This window comes from Myotis nattereri (assembly GCF_964212035.1).
Source record: "Myotis nattereri genome assembly, chromosome: 11".
Taxonomy (NCBI): Eukaryota; Metazoa; Chordata; class Mammalia; order Chiroptera; family Vespertilionidae; genus Myotis; species Myotis nattereri.
In genome coordinates, this window is record NC_138086.1 from 71,874,114 (window position 1) to 71,896,744 (window position 22,631).

The following is a 22,631-nucleotide window of genomic DNA, read 5'->3' on the forward strand; positions in this document are numbered from 1 at the left end:
AAATGTCAAATGTGAAAAGAGGTAAAAACAACAGGTTAAGCTTTAACCCTTTTAAAAAACTCAACATAAAAATGGACCCCTAAGATTTTAAGTATAGGAAAATATGTCATTGAATGAAAACTTCCACAGAATATTCCATGCGGTATTTTAGTAAGTACTGTTAGCTTTCTTTATTAGCCATTTCCCCTCCTTCCTTGCTAACAAAATACTGATTTGGTTCGGGCACCTACCTCTAAGGTAAGGTAAGCTTATCAAGTCAGAGTTATTAAATCCTGATTGTGTGTGTTTTGTGCCCTTCCGTTGGTTCCAATGCCTGGCAACCCTATGAGTGAGCTATGTTCACATAAATTCTAATGAGTCTGCCAAACAAATATGGTAGTTCCATTCCATTTGCCAGTGACCATTATGCATGGGACTCATTTCTGGCCAGTGAGATTTATGGAGATGACTGCTCAGAGGGTTCTGGTGAATACTTCATTCCTTTAAAAAAGATGCTACAAAAGGGACAGGTGGTCTTGTCTTCCATTAGATATCACAGTGTCTTTATATGAAGGCTGGAACTTTGGCAGCCACCTTGTAACCATGAGCAGCGAGGCTGAGAACAAAGCTGATGTGCTTAAAATGGTAGAGCAGAAAAGATGAAAAGTACATGGGTCTTTGAACCATAGAGCTATCCTACTATTGAAGTTATGTTATACATCTTTTTTTATTAATTCCATTTCCGTTGAGAGTTTTCTGTATCTTGTAGCCAAAACTATACTTACTGATAACCCTCAAATTGACAGCAATACTTACGTGCTAGACCACAAATTCTCAAGATTTTCTTTACAAAACACTTAAGGTACAGAACTGTCTAACCATAGGTCTAATATCCTGTAAATAAAAGCATTACAAGGCTTGGGGGGCAATGCCAAAATAAACTATTTCAAGTTAAGGTTCTAATGACATTATATGTAATCTCTAACAATTTTCAAATTCAGTTCTTACAGTGTATGATTTGCTCTCACTTTTTGATTTGCTCCTTGGGTATCAGGTGTGTCTGTATCTGCCTAAAATCAGACAAGATTATTGACATACACATAGATAAACTTAAGAAATGGAAACATTTTTAAATTTGGAAATCTTATTTCCCACCAGAAACTGATTTTCTCTGCAGATTTGAATTATGGCCTCCCAAACACATACTCTTATAGAATACTTTTATATTCCAAGATAGGAAGAAATATCTATAAGTAAAAGGAAAAAATTCCTTACGCATCAAAAAGTCTCTGATCTGCTTGATTAGATTTCGCAGGTCCTCATTGCTCTGGTCCACTTTTTCTTTGGTAGCATTGGTTTTCAACAGAACATCTTGAGCATTCTGTTTTGCCTCATCTGCCCTTAGTTTCGCTTCAGAGACCTAAACATGAGGAATAAATTACCCAGGGAACAACTTCATTCTTTCTAAGCAAACTAGAATTTTATAAACGGTCCAAAAAATGATGTTGAAAACTAGCATTTGGAATCATGACTTTTTGAAACAAGTATCTCCCATTTAACCGTATTATATTCCTTTATAGACTGAAAGTATTCAGTATAAGATTCCTATATAGTATTCTCATGTAGGTAGGGCCAGCATATTATTTTTTTCCTAGTTGTTTTTAACTCCTTCAAAACATTTGGTGGCCTATAAATGTTCCTTAGTCTTTTTCTCAGGTACCCACATACATACTTCAGTTGATATGAACTTAAGACTTCATGCATCACTTCAGAAGAATAAATGCTTGGTTGCTTAGTAGAGAATTTTTGTAGTGCAGCTGGATGTATTCATAACCCTGCACCCATGGTAAGTAACATGGTTATCTCAAATTATTGTCATGAGAAGAAAGCAAATTCTTAAATATCTATTTCCCTGATCTCGCAAAAACTTGCACTTTCATACGTGGTGTGAAATGCCCTTTTTTTTTTTTTAATAGTCAGCACTTTGAATTGGTTTCTCCTTTTCAGACCTTCCACTCCACACTGAAAGCAAACAAACAGTAAAGATGAGGCTGTCCGCTGAATTACCATCTTGGAGAGCTGTTCCACCTCGGCCAGGGCACTCAGGATGTCTCGGTCAAAGTCCACGGCCTTCTGCCAGGCGCTGTGCGCGGCAGTGACCAGACCACCACAGCCAGGCCCGCCGCACTTCTTCTGTCCTTCGTCAGTTCTGCAGTTGGGGCCACCACATTCCGTCTCGGAGCAGGAGGCCCCTGGAGGCGTGCCACAGGTCTGCAGCAAGCCAAGAGAGAGGTTCAGACAGTGAGTGTGCTGCAGCGTAACAGCTGGGCAGGGCCTGGGTGGCCCCGGAGAGTGTGTAGGTGGTCCTCAGCGAGGGTGCAGGATGGAGAGAGGAACAGAGAGTTTAGGGAATAAACTAACCTGCTTTTTTTGCAAGGAAACAACAAAAATGTACGACCCTCATCAGTACCTTCTGCCCTAATGAACTGGAATACCAGCTGGGCTCTGTGCAGGGTGCAAACATTATCTGCTCTCTCAGATTGAAGCCCGCCAATCCGAGAGCCACAGAATGCTACCCCTGTACTCTAACTAGTTTTGATTAAAAAAAGAGCACACAAAAACCCAGGTATTGAGAACCTTCTGTAAACTTGTGCCATGCTAAATGTCCTGGTGAATAGGTTGACACAAAAGGCCTGTTATCTAGCCTTTTAGTAGCTTCTCATCTAGTTAGGAAGACAGGATCATAAAGCAGCCAAGAACAGGTCAGATGCAGTTAAGCACGAAGGACAGCAGACAGAGGAGAGACTACCGAGGACTATAGTAGTTGTGGTTGGGGAAGGGTATTGGCTGGTGGGATTTGAGCAGGGGACATGGGGGAACATTCCAGATGTGAGAGGGAGAGAAAACTAGAAACCAAGATGGATGTAACTTTTCCAAATAAGCAACACTCCATAGACTTTCCTCCTTCCTTATCTACCAAAAATCTCCAAAGATAGAGCTTGGTCATGCCATGACATGGCAACTTGGTAAATTACAAGTTTGCTATATGATGTAAAGGGCTGAGCAGGAATAACATTGTATTTAGAGCTTTTGTAGAAAATGCTTGTACTAAAAAGAAGCAAAAGAATTACTGCAGGGTAAAGCAGTTAACAGAATATTCCCAAACAAGGAAATTAATTTTAAAGATAGAGGGGAGGTGAGAGGGAGGAGTCGGAGAGAAACATTGATGTGGGAAACGAATGTTTCAGTTGTCTCTCATGCACACCTTCACAGGGGATTGAACCTGCAACCTAGGTATGTGCCCTGACTGGGAATCAAACCCGTGACCTTTCAGTGTATGGGAGGCTGCTCCAACCAACTGAGCCACACTGCCCAGGGCAGAAAGTATTCTTTTTAAGAGGTAAAAAAGTATTTTTTTAATAAATAAAGTCAACTCTTTAGACTAATAATTTTGTGATAATTACAACCCCATTGTCTCTCAAAATGAATCTTTCATGTATCTGGTTTACAGCACATAAAAAACTGCAGAAATAAAATTTATTCTGTGTGCTACAGAGCACAGCTTTAATCGGAGCAGCATAAGATCTCAGGGATGCTTTCTAAAAACAATCTGACAGCACATTAGATCTGTTTTATTTCAACAGACAGGGCAGGCCTGGAAAAACCAGCACGGGTCTAGCTAAATAGACACAAAGACAAAGAACTGAAGGCACTTGAAAAAACACAAAGGGACAAAAATCTCCCTGGACAGGAAGTGGCGGTATGGAGTTCTCATAGAATAATTAACTAAGACCAACACATACCATGAGAGACCATAAGAGGCTGGCTAATCCCTCGGTAGCTAGCTCACCACATGGAAAAGCCAGCACAGGGGAGGGTGCCCATTCAGATGGCCAGAGGCGCCTGCCACCGCCACCCACTCCCAAGAAACTTCCTCTGATGCCAAGCAAACATCCTTCAGCATGCTTGGCTGCTTTTCATTTTAGTTTGCGGATTTTTTGTGATTCGTGGGTCTTTATTAGACTCTGTAAGGAATACTGAAAGCAAAGAAGATGGAAAGAACTGGCGTTTCATGCTCACGTGTAACAACTTTGTCTCCCACTGGGTGCCATTTACACATTGCTCTAGGCCTCCGTTCTCTATCAAATAGTGACAGGATTACTTAGGCCCTGTTTGCACTCGATGAAATAATGAGTATATATTGTAGACACCAATTAAATTAGTCACACTGCAGCACAGACAGTGTTTTTGTCCATTTCAGAGAAGGGGGGGACGGTGGGGACAGGCAGGGAGGAAAGGGGACCATCACTAAGACAAACCAAATGGTCTGAGCTCTCACAGCTTGCTAGGCACTTACCTTCCTCTCTCCACTGACCCTATTTCTAAGCTAAGAGAGCATAAGCCTTAGGAAATAAAAGTCTGTACAAAAAGTACCCTCCAAATTCTCTGATAGCTACTCATCCATGAAAAACAATAAGGAATCAGGAGGAAGAAACAGGCTCCCTTTGGCTTTTTTTGGCCTTCAGCCTGATTTTCATCAAAGTCACTACTCAATTTCATTTGGCTCCAGAGTTACCGTTTAAAAGCTTCTGGAAAATGCAATCTTTCTAGGCGGGTCTCAGGGTTAATCTTCACCAGGTAAAGTTACTGGAACAAAGGAACATTTTCATGAACACCCATGGAAAAAATTCTTTAGCTCCCTCTAATTTTTTTTTTTTTAGAAAATCCCAGAATGATTCTGAATTGCTCTACCAAAATGGAGTTTGCACTTCAAATCAGAACCAAGTGAAAAAGAAATGTCCACAGCATGAAAAGGATCAAGTTTAAATAAGTCACAGTACGTGAGAGCAGGCATGGTTCTCTGGGTGTTCCACAGAGAGACCGCTTGGAGAGAAGGAAGATTCGAAGCACAGAGCCTTGTTTTTAATCTGGTTCAGTCATGGTACCCACATCGGTGTTCAGAGATGGGACCACTCCTGGTTCCTTTGCAAAGAGAACAATATTAAAGACTAAGCAGGGAGTTTTCCTCCTATAGCACCACAGCTTTGAGGCCACGCCCCCTAACCCTTACCATTTCGGCAGCGGCTGAAAGGTCTAGACTTTGCAGTTTGCCTGCCAGTTCGTCCAGAAGACGGGCCTGCTCCTCTTGTTTTTCCCGGAACTGGGACTCCTGCTCCATCATCAAGTGTTCCACGCTTTCTCTGGTGAGCTCCGACTGCTCCACCGTGCTGTTGGGGTCTGTGGTGGAGGCATTCACCCTCTTCTCTGCCTCTAGGGACATCTGGAAATACTTGGTGATGCTATCCAGGGCGCCTAGGGCACGAAATCCAATTGCCCACAGTGAATCCCCTTGTACTCAATCTCATTAAGCAATGTCTGTCTGTGGTGTCTTCCAGCCTAAAGGTACTGTATGGTTTGTTATAAAATGCAAGAAATAAAATCTTCATTGAGAAAGATAACTTTTCTGTCATGGTCAATGAATAGACTGTCCCATTAAGCCTCCTACTCTGGCTCTGGAGGACGCTGAACATCTGAATGAAAAATTAAGTCACCCTGCTGAATTGCTTCTATACAGGCAGCATCCAGGTCTTTCTAAACAGCTGGCGCCAGGCAGCCTGCAGATTACGTTTCCCACTAATTTCCCCTTTTCTCAGTCAGATGCACTCGCAGGGCTAGCCCTGTATACATAAAGCAGCGGGCTGTCGTGGCTTTAAGGACCCAGCCTAACAATAAGTGATCACGTATTAAACAGCATGGATAGTGTGACTTGACATATTTCTACGTCCTTTTGCTTTTTTGGGGGTGGTCCTATTTAGACCATGCTATGACAACAGTAAATGAAGGACTGGCCAAAATTATTTCCTGACTAACCAACATTCTTAAGTAGCAACTTAATTTCTTAACTACTCCAGAGCCTCTTTCCAAGAGAAGCCCAGGAGGTTAAACCACTAACTGAAAAAAATCAGGAAACGAATGCCATTCTAATGAAGTGACCGCTGTGTACTCCTGGGGCCTCTGCTGGGCCCCAGTCTCTCTGTGGCCCAGGTCCCACATTTGTAAAATGGAGACTTCAGTCCTCATTTGGTTCAGAGACAATGAGGAAAAGCTTTAACATTGTTAGAAGGCGCTTAATTTTTTTTTTTTTTTCTGGAAGTACTGTATGAAAGAGGTTGCACAGAGGGTTAAATCCATGTCCAGGATTGAGTGCTTGCACGGAAAACTCTCACCTCGAATATCTGAGTTTTTGATGAATTCCAGTTGCTCAGCAAGTTCTTTCACTGTGGTGTCCAGGCTCTCTGCTTCTGCCTGGAGAGTGTCCAGTTCTTGGGCTGTGCTGTTTCTTTGTGAATCTGTGTCAGATAATTTCACTTCTACTTGAGCCATCTTTTCCGTAACATCTTTGGTTAGTTTCCTGCAAAGAGAAGGCTAAGTTTATCCAAGTAAAATAAACCTTTTTACATTTTCTAATACAGTGATTTCAAACCAGGTCAGGAGTTGGTAACAATTTATTTCTAAATTCTGGTTTTATTCCCCTTATCGTTAAGAGACTGTATGACATCCAACAGTTTTCTTTCTTCAAGGACTTTGAAGGAAAACAGAAGCACCGCTGAGCTGTGCGGTGGCGGGTGGGCCATGTGAAGGGTGCCGAACCTCTGCTGTAACATGAGCACTGCCCAGAGTGAGGAGTCCCAGTTCAGTAGGTGAGCAGCTTCAAGTCCATACAGTCTCTCAAACTCGAGGGACTAAGCGACTCCAAGCGTAGAAGTATGCCTCCCAGCCAACCACCGGAAATGCTCTGATCCAACCTCAGGGACCTCCTTCAAGATGGGACATGCAGGACAAAAGCCCCAGAGCCCGCAGGGAGACAGCAGGAGCCACCCTGCCTTCCACACGGTCCCCCCTTAGGCAAGGGCCCAGCGAAGGAGCCTCCTCCTTCCACCAACAAGCAACCCTTTCATTTGACAGGAGAAAGAAGGCAGTATCTACGGAGAATGAAATATGATCAACATTTAGCTTTCACAGCATTTCACTGGGATCTAAACCCAACTGCACTTCGTTCTGTATCTTCAAAGCTGTACGTGACGCACCTACTTATCTATACAGTGTACGTGCACATACATCACAAAAAAGGTAATCTTTGAGGAGACGAGCTTAGCTCTGGGTCTTACTGAGTCACCAACTGAATATAATTGTCTTTTCAGGGACATAATAGTATAAAAAACTGGGAAAATGTAGAGATGCTGAAAGGTTGGGGGCCATTAGAAAATAATGGAATTTAAGGCTGAGATGCCATAGCCCAATTCAGAGAAAAAGCACTTAAAAGGATTTGTTAGGTTCAATTACATTTTATAAGCCCAATGATTGTTTTCCCCAGGCTATTATAGTTTTTCAGTCTTTGCTCTTACTACCAATCTGCTGACTGGCAGAAGGCTTTCATTTCGTAAGTCTCATACAATGTGACAAAAATCTAACATTGCACATTTTTAAATAATGCCACTTTGGAACCTGAAACTTGCATCCTTGTATATTGTGTTGAGAAAAGATTCATGAAACCAGTTTCTCTGAGGTGCTTACAATCTACCTGTGAATTGACTAGTGAGGGTAAAACAGCTGCTTCGGGAATGTAAACGCTCCTCCGACAGGCTGAAGGGCACCACAGTTTTTCGTTCTTCCTTAGCTGCATGAGACCAAGGCCAAGAATCATTTCCTAAATGGGCTTGCACTCAGCACACAGCCTTCTAAAACCCATCGCTACGTTAGGAGGCTGGGCTGCTCCAGCCTTTTCACGAGGCAAAATTCCTCAGTAAAGGCATTATCGCCCACATGGACATTTCCTAACAGCCCGGTCAACCACATGGTCTTGGACACAAAACCTGAGGTTTGACATCAAGGGACTTTGAATGTAGAAGGCCTAGGAAGGACCTTCTACCAGGTACATGAGCTAACGCCAGCTGTTCCCTGCCTGCTACTCACAGGTAGCGGCGAGATGAAAAGTCCATCTGGCTTCTTAGAGATGCTGATTAAAGTCCCGTAAAAAAATGTTACTGTCGTTTTGTCCTAATGTAAAATCACTTCAATGTATAGGATTTAGCTATGAAACATTCCCTTTGCTCACACCCAATGGTGAAATCTGCAGTAAAAAACAACAACACAGCATTTGGGGAAACAAATGCTTCCTGCCCTTTCCTGCTTTGTTCCTCAGCCTAGATCTTATTGTGCTGGTTTTGGGGGTCCTTTTTGGCAGAGGTAGTTGGAACGTTTCAGAGCGGGAGAGAGATGGCGAGGAGAAGCATGGACCCTGTGGAGTTGGCACCACTCAGCTCTCTGCTTCCACCGGCAAAATAAACTCCCCGTCAGAGAGGTGATTACCCAGAGAGAGCTATAAGGAGGATCTTTCACTGCAGGGAATTGTTATAATTGGATGAATGAAGCACTGTTCCAGGGGACCAAAGGCTAGGCAGCGGAAATAACAGTCTTATCTGTGGTAATGGAATTTCCCTGGTAGTTGCAAAACATATAAAATGATGTATATTTATAATGATTTCTGCAATTACATTAACCATTTCAGAGATCACTCTTTTTGCTACTCTGTAAGGTAAAGGCAAACATTATTCTTCCCTCCTCCACAGGGGAGAAAAGCAGCTCAGGAATAGGTGAGTCATTCAAATTCACAGCCTAGCAAGTAACCGGGCTGACTCCTCAGGGGTCCTTTGTCTCCGAAACCAGTGTTCTTGCCGTGCAGCTGCCTTAGAGCACCATTTGCAAGGAGGAACGCTGAGTATCACACGCACCTTCTATACTGCAGCTTCCACAGTTTGGGTCCCCAGTGATGTGCCAACGTGCACACACCCAAGGCCCAGAGTAGAGACTGCCGGGAAGTGAATGGCCCAGCATCTGCTTTCACTCACAGGACTAGCCGTGCCTCTGATGGAAGCCCCACGCCAAGCCAGCTCTGAAACAACACTGACCTCTCACGCACGCTCATTCACTACTTACTCTGCTTCCTCAAAGAGACTGCCAATGTTTTTCAGCGGCTCCGCAGCTGGGTTCTGGGCCAGGATGTCTCTGATCTCATTGACTTTCTTCTCCACCGAGTCCACAGTCTCCTGGTAAGGCCCGATCACACCACTGATCTTCAAGGCCTTGGCTTTCTCCAGGAACTTCTGGGTCCTGTTGGTCAACTCAGCGATGATCACGTCCCAAACAGCAAAGCACTGGTGGCAGGGTGTGCAGTCAGGGAAGACCCCCGAGTACCCTCGAGTGCACTTGTCACAGCGCAGACCTTCGACACCCTCGACGCAGACACACTGGCCGGTGGACTGGTCACACTGCGCCGTCTCAATACCCCGGGGGTCACAGTCACAGGCTAGAAGGGAAAGAACAGTGCTAGCTGATCTACTAGGTCACAAACCCCAGGGATGAGGTTTGGCATTCAGAACCCTCAGTCACCGTCACAGTGGCAAGGTAACAATCATCCATGACCATAGCTTTCCCGGAGAGACCGCAGCGGCTTCCTCCAAAACCTGCATTACCTCAGTCCTTGCTGACCACTTTGTAACATAACTAAATAGTGCACTTTTTTTTGCCTTTAGTATTAAATATATTTTTATTGGTTTCAGAGAGGGAGGGAGATAGAGACATCAATGAGAGAGAATCATTGATTGGTTGCCTCCTGCAAGACCCCTACTGGGGATCAAGTCCGTAATCCAGGCATGTGATTAGAGCAACGCTCAACCACGGAGCTACACCGGCCGGGCGGAAGCTGTATTTAAAAAGGACAGTTATGCCCAATGAATTGTAGCTGTGTATGCAGTGGGGGGTAGTGACCATGCTTTCCACCCCTGGTAGGCCTTGGTGCACTATGTTGAATCACTTCTTTGCCCTCTCCCATGATAATTTGAAATCGGTCCCTCTGTGGAGAAGTTTTTAAAGTAGATTATGGCTTTTTTGCAGCAGGTTTGCTGCCATACAGTGCATATTTTTTAAGGTTATGCTTACTGTGTGGGCTCTGTAGAAATGGTTTATATGCATCGTCTCACTGAACCCTCACAATAACCCTGTGGAATGGGTGACCTGCCTCAGGTCTTACAGCAAGGAAATGGCTGACCTGGGGTTCAGATTTAGCCCTTTGCAACTCAAGAGTCTGTGCTCTTAAGCTCTGTCCTGCCTCTGCCTCCCTCTTACTGGGACTTTCCTTAGACCCTATCAGGACAGACAAGTCAGGTGACTTCCTGATGCCAGGAGGCATCTGGCCTAAGATACAACACAGAAGAGCAGCTAACACCTCGACCTACCTGGTCACGAAACAGAATGGTGAATACTTGGCGAAATGCAATGAACTCGATAAAAAGGAAACTAAATCCGAAACAAGTCACTGGAGTCCTAAGAATCTAGTTCACAGGCTTTCTACTAAGTACAATCTAACTTGTGGGAGCTGCCACTGTGATGACTGCTCACAGCACAGGCTCTTGAGAGGTCAGTGATGGAAGCCACTCCAGTCCCACCCTCTCCCTGGCTGGGAGGGCTGCACCTTAGGCAGAGCCTGACGGTGCCGGGGAAGACTGGCGGGCCTGGCCAGTGGACGGTGGCTGAGATTCCTCATCACAACGCCTGTGCCACTGACCCCTGGCTTAGTCTCAAACCTCAGGTGAAACACTTATTTTTGTGTCAACACTTGACATTTCTGAGTATTTGTACAGAATTTAAATAACAAAAGACCTGTGCACACATCTGATCTCTGGCCTTAAATCCTTTCTGGGAAAAGGTGTGGATTAATGAAAAGCAAGCCGAATGTCTTATTTCCATAACTAGACAGGATTCCAGGGCCCTATTTCCATTTTCAGCACCGAGCACAGGGTTAACTTGCAAACTGGAGTTGTTGTCTTTGCCAAATGAGGCCCTGACCTCATTTCTGGTACAGGCATTCGAGGGACATTTACACGCTTCTATAACAGAAAATAATCCTCCTAAAATGTCAACGGTGACCACAGCACAACAGACCCATACTCTCTCAGATGCCTTTATAAAATCATCTTGGGCCAATGCTATGACTTGCCTCTGAAAGACTCCCTAATTGAAACATCCTCTAGCAGTGGTTCTCAACCTTCCTAATGCCGCGACCCTTAATACAGTTCCTCATGTTGTGACCCCCAACCATAAAATTATTTTCGCTGCTACTTCATAACTATAATTTTGCTACTGTTATGAATCGTAATGCAAATATCTGATATGCTATATGTGTTTTCCGATGGTCGCGACCCACAGGTTGAGAACCACTGCCTAGCGTCTAGACCAGTGATGGCGAGCCTTTTGAGCTCGGTGTATCAGCATTTTGAAAAACCCTAACTTAACTTTGGTGCCGTGTCACATATAGAAATTTTTTGATATTTGCAACTATAGTAAAACAAAAACTTATATTTTTAATATTTATTTTATATATTTAAATGCCATTTAACAAAGAAAAATCAACCAAAAAAATGAGTTCGCGTGTCAGAGGTGACATGCGTGTCATAGGTTCACCATCACTGGTCTAGACCCAGTCTCACTGACGTCCTGAGAGCTGCTCACAGCACCTCTATCCTCCAAACCCAGAGAGATGTGTTTGCAGCCTGGGACCTTGCATCTGACTCTCCCTACATCCTGCCTTATATTATTGGTTGTTTTCATTGCCTTTGTTAGCCAACCACACCCAAGTGCTGGAGTGGCAAGTTTGCGCAGTACAGTGTCGTGGCCAGAGCACAGCCTGTGGGCTCCACTGCCTGGTTGTGAACCCTGCCATCCCCACACCCCAGCAATGTGACCCTGGGTGGCAAGGAAACTGAGTCACAGTTTCTTTATCTGTAAAAAAGGATCCATGAGTATACCTAACTCATAGGATTGCTTTCAGGATGAGATAACTTAATTCTAAAGTGCCTCAGGGGAGGGCTGACTCACAGTAGGCACTCAGTAAATGCCTTTTATTACTATTACTTTCTGTGTCCATATAAGCACCAGGTGGTCTCCTGCTCAAGGTGTTGCTTGATCACATTTCCATTGGATGAAGAGAAAAAAGAGTGGTCATAGCCCTGGCCAGTGTTGCTCAGTGGTTAGAGTGTTGGCCCGGGCACCAAAAGGTTTTGAGTTCTGCTCCTGGTCAGGGAACATACCTAGGTTGTGGACTAGATCCCCGGTTGGGGCGTGTAAGGGAGGCAACTGATTAATGTTTCTCACTTTGATGTTTCTCTTTTCCTGTCTCTTTAAAAATCAATTAAAAAAAAAAAAAGACATACATATCCTTGGGTGAAGATTTAAAAAAATAAAGAAAAGGCAAGTGCATTCCCATTAAGGTTTTCCTCATTTGTCTTTTACATAACCATGTTTTTTTTCCCCCCATAAGGAGGATACCTGGCTATGGTTTAAGTCTATTGCTAACAAGGTGGCAACAGGAGGTCTAAAATTCTGTTCAACAAACGATTTCACTGGACATTTTTGGCAATTAACTACATAACTTGAAAAAAGCAGCCATGTTCTTTTCCCATACTCCATCTAATTTGGGGTGACACCTATTCTTGTTCCTGCCGATCTCTGGGTCCTGTCCCTTTAAGAGCAGTATTCTGAAGGGCCGGCAGGAATTCAGCTATTTCCAGTAGGCAAGGACCAGTTCGGCTGAACTGACCAACATTCCTTTCCTTCAATTGAAAAGTAGAGAGTCAAATTTCACAGACGGCTGGACTGCAGTTTCATCAATGAAGAACTGATTCTGATCTCTCTCTGAAAAGATACCAAATGTCTAACATGCATAAGGTTTTAATGTCAAATTGCCGCTGGGAAACGGCTAACACTCCTGAGGACCTGTGCTTCCTTCCCTGCCTGTTGTTCCAGAATTGCTTCTCCAACCGGGTAAAAAGACGCCCCAAGAGTATTTTTTGACTGAAGTGGACAGGTTGGTTCTCACCTGACAATTTAAAACTTCACGGACACAAACTAGGAAGGAGCCCTCCAATCATCCCTTACACTCACGGGCACCTACAACACTGCAGCAGTGCAGACCATCTCGGATGAGCGCCCGCGGATTTTCTCCTCTCGAGGGAAAGGGAGAGGCGACCAGGTGGGCCTGGAGCTCAGCCTTGCTTTAAGAAATGGGATTTGGGGGCAGAGGATCAAAAACTTCCTCTTGGAAAGAAGGAGAGAGTGTACAGCAAAAGTGAACAAAGCAGGATGATGAAGAATAGCACTTCGAAAATGAGACAGTCCTTTTTAATGGGCCATAAGAATTCCACCTTCCTCTGTAAATATATTCTTGGTGGTGGGGTCAGTAGATTTCCTCCACTTTTACTGTTTTCTTATCATTTCAAACAGGCTCGCTGAAAGGTAGGTAAATGAAGAGTATTGCACCATTTAATAGATACTGAGGCCTGGGGAGGGGGGAAAAAAACCCCTAGTAAGTCAATGCGAGAATGGGAAACAACCAATGGAACTCTTTGTCAGTAGGTATAATCTTTCTGCTTTTTATATCCTTCCTCACTTCTCCAGCCCTCCTCTGCCCACTGAAGGAAGTCCGCCTCAGTGGCTTGGTATACAAGGCTTTTCACAATCTGGTGAAACAGAATCTCTCCATGACTCTGTCCAGTGAAACCGTTTCCTGAGGGCACCCCTCCCACCCCAGGCTTGCTGCTACATGCTGTCCTTACGGTCCTTTAGCCAGAACAACAGTTCTCTCTCTCTAAATATCACAGCAGGTCCTCACTTGCATTTGTCTTTGGGCAAATCACTTAACCTCTCCGAGCCTGAGAGGGCTCTGGACTGTGAAACGGAGATGACCCTTCACTCACAACTTGTTTTAAGGATAAAATCGAGAATTTGCATCCCATATCCCCCAAAGTGCTCAGCACACGGCAAATGCTCCGTAAAGGACTAGAGCTGACCTTTTCTATGAAACCGTGCCCAACGACGTTAGCTCCTGCTGGTCTTGCCTCTCTGACAGGTAAAAAGGTCGCCGCCACAGGTTTCTTGCTCCTGCCATTGCACGACTTTGCCCCGTTTCCCCAGAGAGCCTGCAAGCACCTCCGGTTCAGGTGGCAGCTTGTCTCGTGTGTCCACGCCCTGCAGGCCCAGGGGGCCGCGCTCAGGGCTGTGTTGGTTCTCGACCTTTCCTTCTGAAACAAACCCACCAGGGCCAGGGAAGGTGCTATGTCCAACCACCAGGAAACAGGTCCATTCTTTTCCGCCAGCAACCTTGTCCCAAAGTGACATGGGACTCCAGGTATCATTCCCAAAGGTTTACTGACACTTTACCTCGGCATTTCCATTCTACTGTAAGGGCAGGAAATCTAAAACTTTTAATCTCTTAAATGTCTTGTTTTTTGCTTTACATCCTCTTCCACCCCTCAGCTCCGCCTCCTTTTTAGCCTCAGTAATATAACTTCGGTTTTGGAATGAAAATTGGAGTCTGACTACGACTTCACCTGCAGAAAAAAGCTGGCCGTCTGGTCCAGGGGTAAGCAAACTTTTTCTGTCAAGGCCCAGATAGTAAATATTTAGGCTTTGGAGGCCAGTTGGTCTCCGTCACACTATTCAGCTCTGGCATTGCGGCGTGAAGGCAGCGCTGGACAATTCGTCACACACGGGCACAGCTCTGCCCAATGAAACCTGACAGACAGTTAGCTGTACTTGGCACATGGCCATGGTTTGCCTGCCTCTGGCACAGCCCAGCTCTTCAGGGACCATGCCCTGTGACCAGAATTATGTAAGACAACCCTTCCCTCTACTAACAAGAGTATGATGATAATCTAAAGAACTGAATTAAATCTGATTTCCCGAGTCACACTGACAATATATAAAGAATAAAGGGGTTGTAAATGAATCCCAGGCTGAGAAAGGAATACAAGCATTCTAAAAATTTATGCCCGGCCAAAGAAACGGACTTCATTTTTCTACTAAAACCATGTGAAATGAGCAACAAGCATGACGGCCACTGCCCAGAGCGTCCCACCTCTGGCCCACATTTCCCGCTTGCCCGGGTTGAAGGAACACTGGCCTTTCCCAAGACGCGCGACTCTTTGCTCCGAGTCCACAGAGAGATTCCTCGTGTGACCCGTGGACTCCGAGGGGCCGCGCAGAGCTGCAGGCTGAGGTTGTCTCTGACATGGTCAGCGGGGGCGGGCGCGTTCCCTCCACCCCAGCACAGTGGTGGGCTTGTTCAGACTGGGCGCGATCGGCCAAGCGCCTCAACCCGCCCGGACAATAGGAACATTCAACAATTTATATGCTGGAGCCTCCACTGATTTGTCTTGTACGTCACGGCATTTCTTCCCCCCGAGGAGAATGCTTAGCGAGGGCCTCAGCTTTCTATAAGGTTATTGTGACTGAGGTGGCACCACAGAGTCTAAATCCGTGCCCTGTTCGACTGGAAGATCTGAAGTTGAAGACAACTCGGCGATTCACTATGTAATGTGAGAAAAGGGGTCGCATTCTTCTCTCATAGTTCCCTCTGATTTCCAACGATAACCGTTCTGGTCCCTGCCGATCACTGGGGGGCCAGTCCCTTCAAGTTCTTGTCCTCCCATTACCATTTGTGACGACACCCCAGCGCACGGAGAGCCCCGGCTCCATCCGCTTCTGCATTTTTGGTCCCTGCCCTGGTCCTGCTCCTACTGCCTCCCGGCACACGCTCTGCGGCGCCGGGGCCTGCCCGGGGTTAAGTCACTCCTCACTCCCGCTGGACCCTTTGTGAACCAAGAGCTTCCTCCACAGGGTGTCAGAGGCATCTGGGCCCCAAGTTTCTTATGTAACGGACTGACCTTTTTTCTGGGTAAAACAACGAGTTTGGCAAACAGTTCGTTGCTTTCGCTCTTTGCAAAGTTTCCAAAGCATGATCAACTTTTGACCCAAATAAAACTGATACTGTTCCTACGCCACCATTTTTCTGGCAGATTGAGAGCCAAGACTTTAAAGATAAAGGGTAAAGATCCAAGTACTAAATGGACCATTCTCTGGTGGACTCCAGCTCCGGTCACAGGCTTTTTATGTGAACTGAGCTGAGATGGAGCGAAAGGTCAGAACGCTTTGGCAGCCAATGCAATTTTCCCAGTGACACATGCTAATAGAATCGGGCTATGAGCAATGATAGAGCCATTATCTGGGGGAAATCAAGCCGCTGGGACCTTAGGGCCATTACAAGATTGAGGGGTGTAGCAGAATAGCGGTCAGAACTCTGGGGAAACCAGATTCCAGGCAGGGTTTTCCTTGCAGGAGATATCTTGGCGCACGTGGTGCACGGCATGTCCTGGGCATTGAATGGTAGTGAGAGAATCAGCTCCCATTGAAACCAACATCTGGGCCGAGGACCGATGAATGGAAAAGCACTTGTTTGTTGACACAGCAAACATCATGTCCTTTGTGGAACAAACCCTAACCCAACTTAAGATGTTGGTCCAAGTCCTTCTGGCTCAGCCTCAATTGGAGAAACAAGTCATATGCCCTTTGTTCTGGTCTTGTCCACTGTTTGAAATGTCCCTGCTGTTCAGGAACCGTGGTTGACTTAAAGAAGACACAGTATCTGGGCTTGTGACCTTTGGTAGGAGAAAACTGAATGGACTGCTAACTTTCTCACTACGGTTGTACCCAAAAAAGAAAAAGTTGATACGTTAAACAATTTTTTTCCCCACTTGTACAGGGATAATACACTGTATTAAATATGTAAGGTCTTAATCTACCTGGGTTTGATTACAGAAACCAATAAAGTATTCTGTAAATTAAAAAAAAAGGAAAGAAAGAAAAAGATAATTTTTAAATTTAAAGCCCAACAGGGACCTAGAGTTTCAGATATGTAACAAAGAAAAGATATCAAAGAACAAGTATGAAACTACAGAAGATGTTTAGCTATAGTTTTAAACTTAAAACACAGGGAAGAAAACCAAATAGGAAAACAGAACAGACACAATCTTTTAAAATCTTTTCTGTAAATGTTTTTACTTCCATATCTGAAAAGTAATCTGGCAGGTCAAAAAAATATATATTGCTACAGCATAAGACTTGAGCAAGCCTAATGACTCATAGGACTTTAACAGGTTTCTGTTCTTAACAAAATGTCAGGCTCTCTCTCCCAGTCCGATTCTACCAGAAGCTTCGGTAGGAGTCTGGGCTTTATTCACATCGACAGACCTGCAGCTCCTGTCCTGTTTGCCTTGCTGTGCAAGAAGGCGCCCGTGACTGTGCCCTGCAGTTCCCCGTCGCGGGGACGCTGCACAGGGTACAAATGCCGAGGGTTTACCAGTTTATCGAAATACACGGCTGCTATAAGCATTTTGCAGAAAAGCATTTTAAGAAGCAATTTTGTGTATCTGTGATACCTGTGTGTGTGTGTGTGTGTGTGTCTGCAGAGACAAACAAGCATTTTAAGGAGGAACACAGCAGGTCCATTTTTCACTACCCACACTTCCACAGGGCCACGTTGTTAGATTTTTAAACCAGTAAGTGTGAATTCATTTTGTCATTAAACATAGAGTTTGTATAGACAACTTAATTTGCACTGCACTTTAGAGTTTACACAAAGCTGTTCCCTCCACTCTGAGCAAACGCCAGCCCAGGCCTTACCTCGGCACTCCACGTTGGGGTCTCCCCAGAAGAGCTCCTGGCACTCGCTGCAGGTGCGCCCCCCAAAGCCAGGCATGCACTGGCACTGCCCTGTGAACTGCAGCCAGAAACAGGTCTCCGTCAGCGGGCTGCAGGGCACACGCTCACACTCTCTTTCCCGGCTGCCAGTTAGGGGAATGGGACTGAGCAGCTGGCCTGAGGCCTCCACACCCTGACTGGAGAGGGAGTCCTACTTCTGTCCCGGGTGCCAGGGGCTAGCTGCTCCTGTGCCGAGCACATCACATCTCATTTACATGCTTCTTCACCTCATGGACAGGCCCTTGGGCTCACCTGCCGGGGCAGCCCTCCTTTCCTTCCCGAGGGTGTGTCCATGAGCAGCTCTGACAGTGCTGCCGGGGCTACACGGCTAAGGAAGCAGTCTGATCCAGCAGCCAGGGACCTTCTAATGTGGGTCGGCAGTGGCGGGGGGTGGGGGGGGGCCCTCTATTAAAAGGCTACGGCTGCATCAGATGGGGCCTCCATGTATGGTGATGCCCCAGCCGAGGGGAACAAGTGATGGCTGACAGGCAGTCTGTGCTGTGTTTGCCAAGCTGTGGGTCATAGAGGCATCTTTCCTCAGCCCTGAGGCCTCCCCGCCCACCCTCACCCCACCCCCCACAGCACCTCACCTCATTACAGGACGGCCCGAAGGAATGAGCTGCATCACAGTTGCATGGGTCACACCCAGTCCCGCTGGCCAGCTGCCAGGTATTGGGGGCACAGCGGTCACAGTTCTGCCCGACCACATTGGGAAGACACGGACACTGGCCGGTGGTTTTGTCGCACTGGCAGTCGGAGCTGTTACAGTAGTCCTGCACGGTGCCCAGGGAGTTGCAGACACACTCTGGAAAAGAGCACGACCAGACTGACTCACACAGTCACGTTCATAAACTCCACAGGCAACGCAAGTGAGCTAGCCACCTCCCAAGGGCTAAGACGTTCCCTCTCCAGGCTGCAACCTGGAAATGCAAAGAAGCAGTGAAAAGAATGGAGGTGGTAAAAAAACCAGAAACACCACAAACACACAAGGAACTCCAGCTATTGCTCTTCAGAGGTTCTGAGGATGTTCTATTCTGCACAGTCCTGACGTTCCCCAGGAAGACGTGCACCACAGCACACTCTGTCTAGCAGAATTTTCAAAATACTATGCACATTTAATAAGCTGCTGGTGAACCATTGTTAAATTGAGGATTTAACTAGAAATAATAAAAAAATATGCCGTGGGAACTGAGACATTTAATGATTTCAAACTCTTGGCAGGGAGCTGGCAGTAATGGATGTGTGAGACAGCAGATAGGAGCCCTTAAGCTAGTAAGACTTGAAGGAATCCAGCCCTGCAGGTCCTCAACATTCCACACGTGTTTGCATAAACAAGGACGGGGCCTGGGGCTGTGCACAGGAACAGCAGGCAATGCTCCCTGATCTCGGTAAGAGAGAAATAAGAAAGTTCTGAAAGAGAGGCGTTAGAGGTGGTTCTTTCTTTTCCTCAACCCCGGAGGCTCTGTCCATCCATGGCAGACAAGGCATGGACCAGAGTGGGCATCGAGGATCTCCAAGTCCTAGCCAACCAGCAGCTTCCTGGGCAGCACCTGGAGAAAATCAATACACTTTACTGGATGGCATGGATCAGCTACACAGTTTTTCCTTTTGGTTGTCTCTCTCAGGCACCGAGTCATACCTTGAGACTTCAGTTCTGCTAGAAAATGAGGATATAAAGAAAAGAAAAGGAAGGAAGGAAGGAAGGAAGGAAGGAAGGAAGGAAGGAAGGAAGGAAGAAGGAAGAAGGAAGAAGGAAGAAGGAAGAAGGAAGAAGGAAGAAGGAAGAAGGAAGAAGGAAGAAGGAAGAAGGAAGAAGGAAGAAGGAAGGAAGAAAGAAAGAAAGAAAGAAAGAAAGAAAGAAAGAAAAGATCAGTCTCATCTTTCTTTTGCCAAAAGAGGACTTTTACCTCTCTGAACAAGGGACAAGTGTATTCCCAAAGCAAAGAAATACCAGAAGAAGGGGATCCCCCAGGAAGAAGAAAGCGGAAACCCTCCCAGTAAGCGGCACAAGGAATGCACATCTTACTCCGACAGTCCTGCTGGAGGGCGTCCCCGTAGTAGCCGAAGCGACAGCGCTGGCAGTGCTCCCCTTCCGTGTGGTACAGGCACCTGAGGCACCTCCCAGTCTCCTTGTCACAGGCGTCTGGGTCGGTCGTGTCAATGTTGTGGTGACAGTGGCAAGGCCGACACGCCCCTCCAACATCAGAGGGATTGCCAAAGAAGCCCGGGGCACAGTCCTCGCATCTGGAGCCTGTTGTTCAATGAAACCAAGCGCAATACTTTAGCCTGCGGTCACAAAGGCCCAGTCCATCCACATTCCTGCCGGGAGTCGGCCAGGCTGTGCTCCTCGCCGCACTAATCACCCAGCTCGGGGGTCCCTCCCACACCCTAGGGGGGAAAGCCAGGCTTCTGTAAGTAACACTGCTGCAGCCTGGCTCAGAGGCCACAGGGGGCATGGACACCTGGAGGAGTTCCGGCTCAGGGGCCTTTAGCTTCTCACGGCCCAGGAATCAAGCAGATTAGGAGCTAAATTAATGATCTAATGGGTAACGCTTAGCTTGGTGTTAAATCCTAATCCAAGGATTGTATTGCCTGAAAAATCACTGCTCCTGCCTGAGCAACCTGAAAAATGGGGTCCTTCATGACGACCAAATTCCCTAAGAAATCCCGAAACCACAGGTAAATGTTTACTGAGCCTGGATAAGGGTAACGAGTATTTGAAAGCATGGGATCAAGTGTAAAATAAAAGGGAGTTTATTTTCACAACCCGCTGCACTCCTTGAGTGTTGACAGATAATGTAAGTATAACCAGCCAGAAGAACGTATCTAGCGATGGCTGACTCGGTGCCCTGGGGACTCCCTACATGATATTCTTTTCTTCCCTCTGTCCGTCCATTGGCCACACCACTCCTTTGAGAGTCTTCTGCTAGGAGCTGGCCAAGGGAAGGGAGAGGTCAAATGTCAATTAAAAGTGTTCACAGGGATTTGTTAATGGATTCAAATGAGCTTGCTCTCCTGCACGGTACTGTAACATCATCATCGAGACTCAAGAATGACTCTATCGCACGTGCCAAACAAGAAAAGAGTATCTTTTCAGATTCCCTTCCCTGGTAATGAAGGATCGGCTCATTCTTCATCTATTTCCTTCATTAACAACTAACTCATAGAAGACACCTCTCTTCCTTCAGGAGTTTCTACATGACTTACCAATGTACCCAGGGTTACAGACACACGCGAGCTGCAAAGTGACAGGATCCTGATAGCAGCTACTGGCAAACTGGCGTCCGCTGTCGGGACCGTCTGGGCAGGGACAAGGGCGGCAGTGATCTCCTGACCCAATGATGGGGTCGCCATAGTAACCCGCCAAGCACCTACATCAGTCACAAAAGAGAGAGGGCCCTGAACCAGACTTGTAAGAAACCTGCTACAAGAAAACGTCTTAGAAGCTGCATTCTCTGTTTGGGAACACACTTCCCAATGGAACAGTGGTTCTCAAACGTTAGTTCTAATCAGAATCTCCCATTTCTGACTCAGGTGGTCCCAGGTAATGCCGACACTGCTGGTCTGGTTTCACACTTGCAGGGCCATTGCATTAGGGTGCCACCCCTGGCCTCACCGGGACCCTCCCTACCTCCTTCCCAGGGAAAGAGGTATATTTCCCCATGTGCACCCGACTGTCCCGTCAGCGGCCCGCCTGCCCTGAGCATTCTGGTCGGCTCCCTCCTTGCACCGAGTCTGGGGAAGGGGTGGGGGGACCTGTGGTTGTCGGCCTCTGCCTCTGCCTGAGAGGGTGACATCCTAGCTAGCCCACCATGGAGGTTCTGCAGCCCAGCCTTTACCAGAAACAGAGCTGATAAGGAAGCGCTCTAGCTGCACGGCTCTTGTGTCTATCTCTCAGGTGGTTTCAAAGTTGGTCAGGGGTGAGGAATGCTATTTATCAACTCCTACGTCCCATCTCCTATCCTCGCAGATAAGGAGCCCTTGGCGGTTAACTGATTTGCAAGGCTTACACAACTCGTTAGTAACGAGCCAGGATTTGAATCCAGCCTCTTGACTTCCAGCAGGAATTCTTGGACTATGTCATGCTGCTTCTCAATATGAATGGAGTTTAGGTTACTTGCTTACTTCCTATAACCTAAGAGCGTAAAGGAATTTGAAGATCATCCAATCCAACCTAGTTATTCACGAACAGAAAGCTGGATACTTGGAAAAGTGAGATCACTCCTCCAAGGTAATAAAGCAGGTCAGAGGCAGGACAGGGCCTGGAACTCAGGTCTAAGGATTTCCGATTCAGTCTGTTTTTCATATATATATTATTTTCTTTTTTTGAGGCAGAGGTACTATTTTTTAAACGGGAGTGGGGAAAGATGAAGAAATAGAAGGGAAAAGTTGTTCAAAGGAAATTAACCATGTGCTGGGGGAACTGGTGGTGGTGGAGCAATTTCATAACTGGGTTTTGAGAAAGCTTTCTAGGTGAAATAAACCCAAATGCATTATGACAGAAACTGAGTGTCCATTTCCTGGCTCCCCCTCCACTCCTCACGTCGGGGACAATCTGAGCCTGGAGCTTCTTTTTAAATTCATGGGCTTGATACTAATTATCTTGGAAGAGGAAAAGAATGATGAGAAATCGGCTCAAGCAAGAAGTAAATTACTTAATAAAGTTTTGTCATCCAAACTAGGCTAAATATCTTTCCTCCTCCTACACTCTCTCGTTGTCCAGCAAGAAATCAAAACGCTTTACAAGTAAATCCAAGAACAGTCGGAAATATAAACCAAGCCATTCTCACGGGATGCTCTTGCAAAGACATTACACAGTGTGCTGATTGCGAATCAGCATGTGGACACCACCTTTGTTGACTGTGCTCCCCTCATAATCTGATTTTCTCATCTGTCTCCTTTTCTCTAATTCATTTTCTATCTCCCATTGAAAAAATAATGGGAAATTTAATGCAGAAAACAAAAGAGGACACCAGTATACTAATTTCTTTCTTCCAATC

At 46.1% G+C, this 22,631-nt stretch overlaps 2 protein-coding genes across 3 annotated transcripts in view; one reads left to right on the plus strand and one right to left on the minus strand.

The window, feature by feature from the left end:
• DLD (dihydrolipoamide dehydrogenase) overlaps positions 1–5,430 on the plus strand; it is a 45,847-nt gene extending 40,417 nt beyond the window's left edge. Inside the window, exons 15-16 of one of the 2 annotated variants that reach the window (XR_013996588.1) lie at positions 1,987–2,280; positions 4,701–5,430. The gene's annotated coding sequence lies outside the window, so the exon portion shown is untranslated. The remainder of the gene's footprint in view (positions 1–1,986; positions 2,281–4,700) is intronic. The other variant, XR_013996589.1, reaches the window with a different exon arrangement.
• Positions 1–22,631, minus strand: part of LAMB1 (laminin subunit beta 1) — a 58,173-nt gene that overhangs the window by 9,523 nt on the left and 26,019 nt on the right. The window contains exons 16-24 of the mRNA XM_081102205.1: positions 20,839–21,002; positions 19,658–19,882; positions 18,222–18,436; positions 17,554–17,650; positions 8,977–9,346; positions 6,207–6,391; positions 5,051–5,292; positions 2,047–2,250; positions 1,255–1,399 (exon numbers count right to left, since the gene is read on the minus strand). Of these exons, the coding sequence (XP_080958331.1) occupies positions 1,255–1,399; positions 2,047–2,250; positions 5,051–5,292; positions 6,207–6,391; positions 8,977–9,346; positions 17,554–17,650; positions 18,222–18,436; positions 19,658–19,882; positions 20,839–21,002 (1,847 nt within the window). The remainder of the gene's footprint in view (positions 1–1,254; positions 1,400–2,046; positions 2,251–5,050; positions 5,293–6,206; positions 6,392–8,976; positions 9,347–17,553; positions 17,651–18,221; positions 18,437–19,657; positions 19,883–20,838; positions 21,003–22,631) is intronic.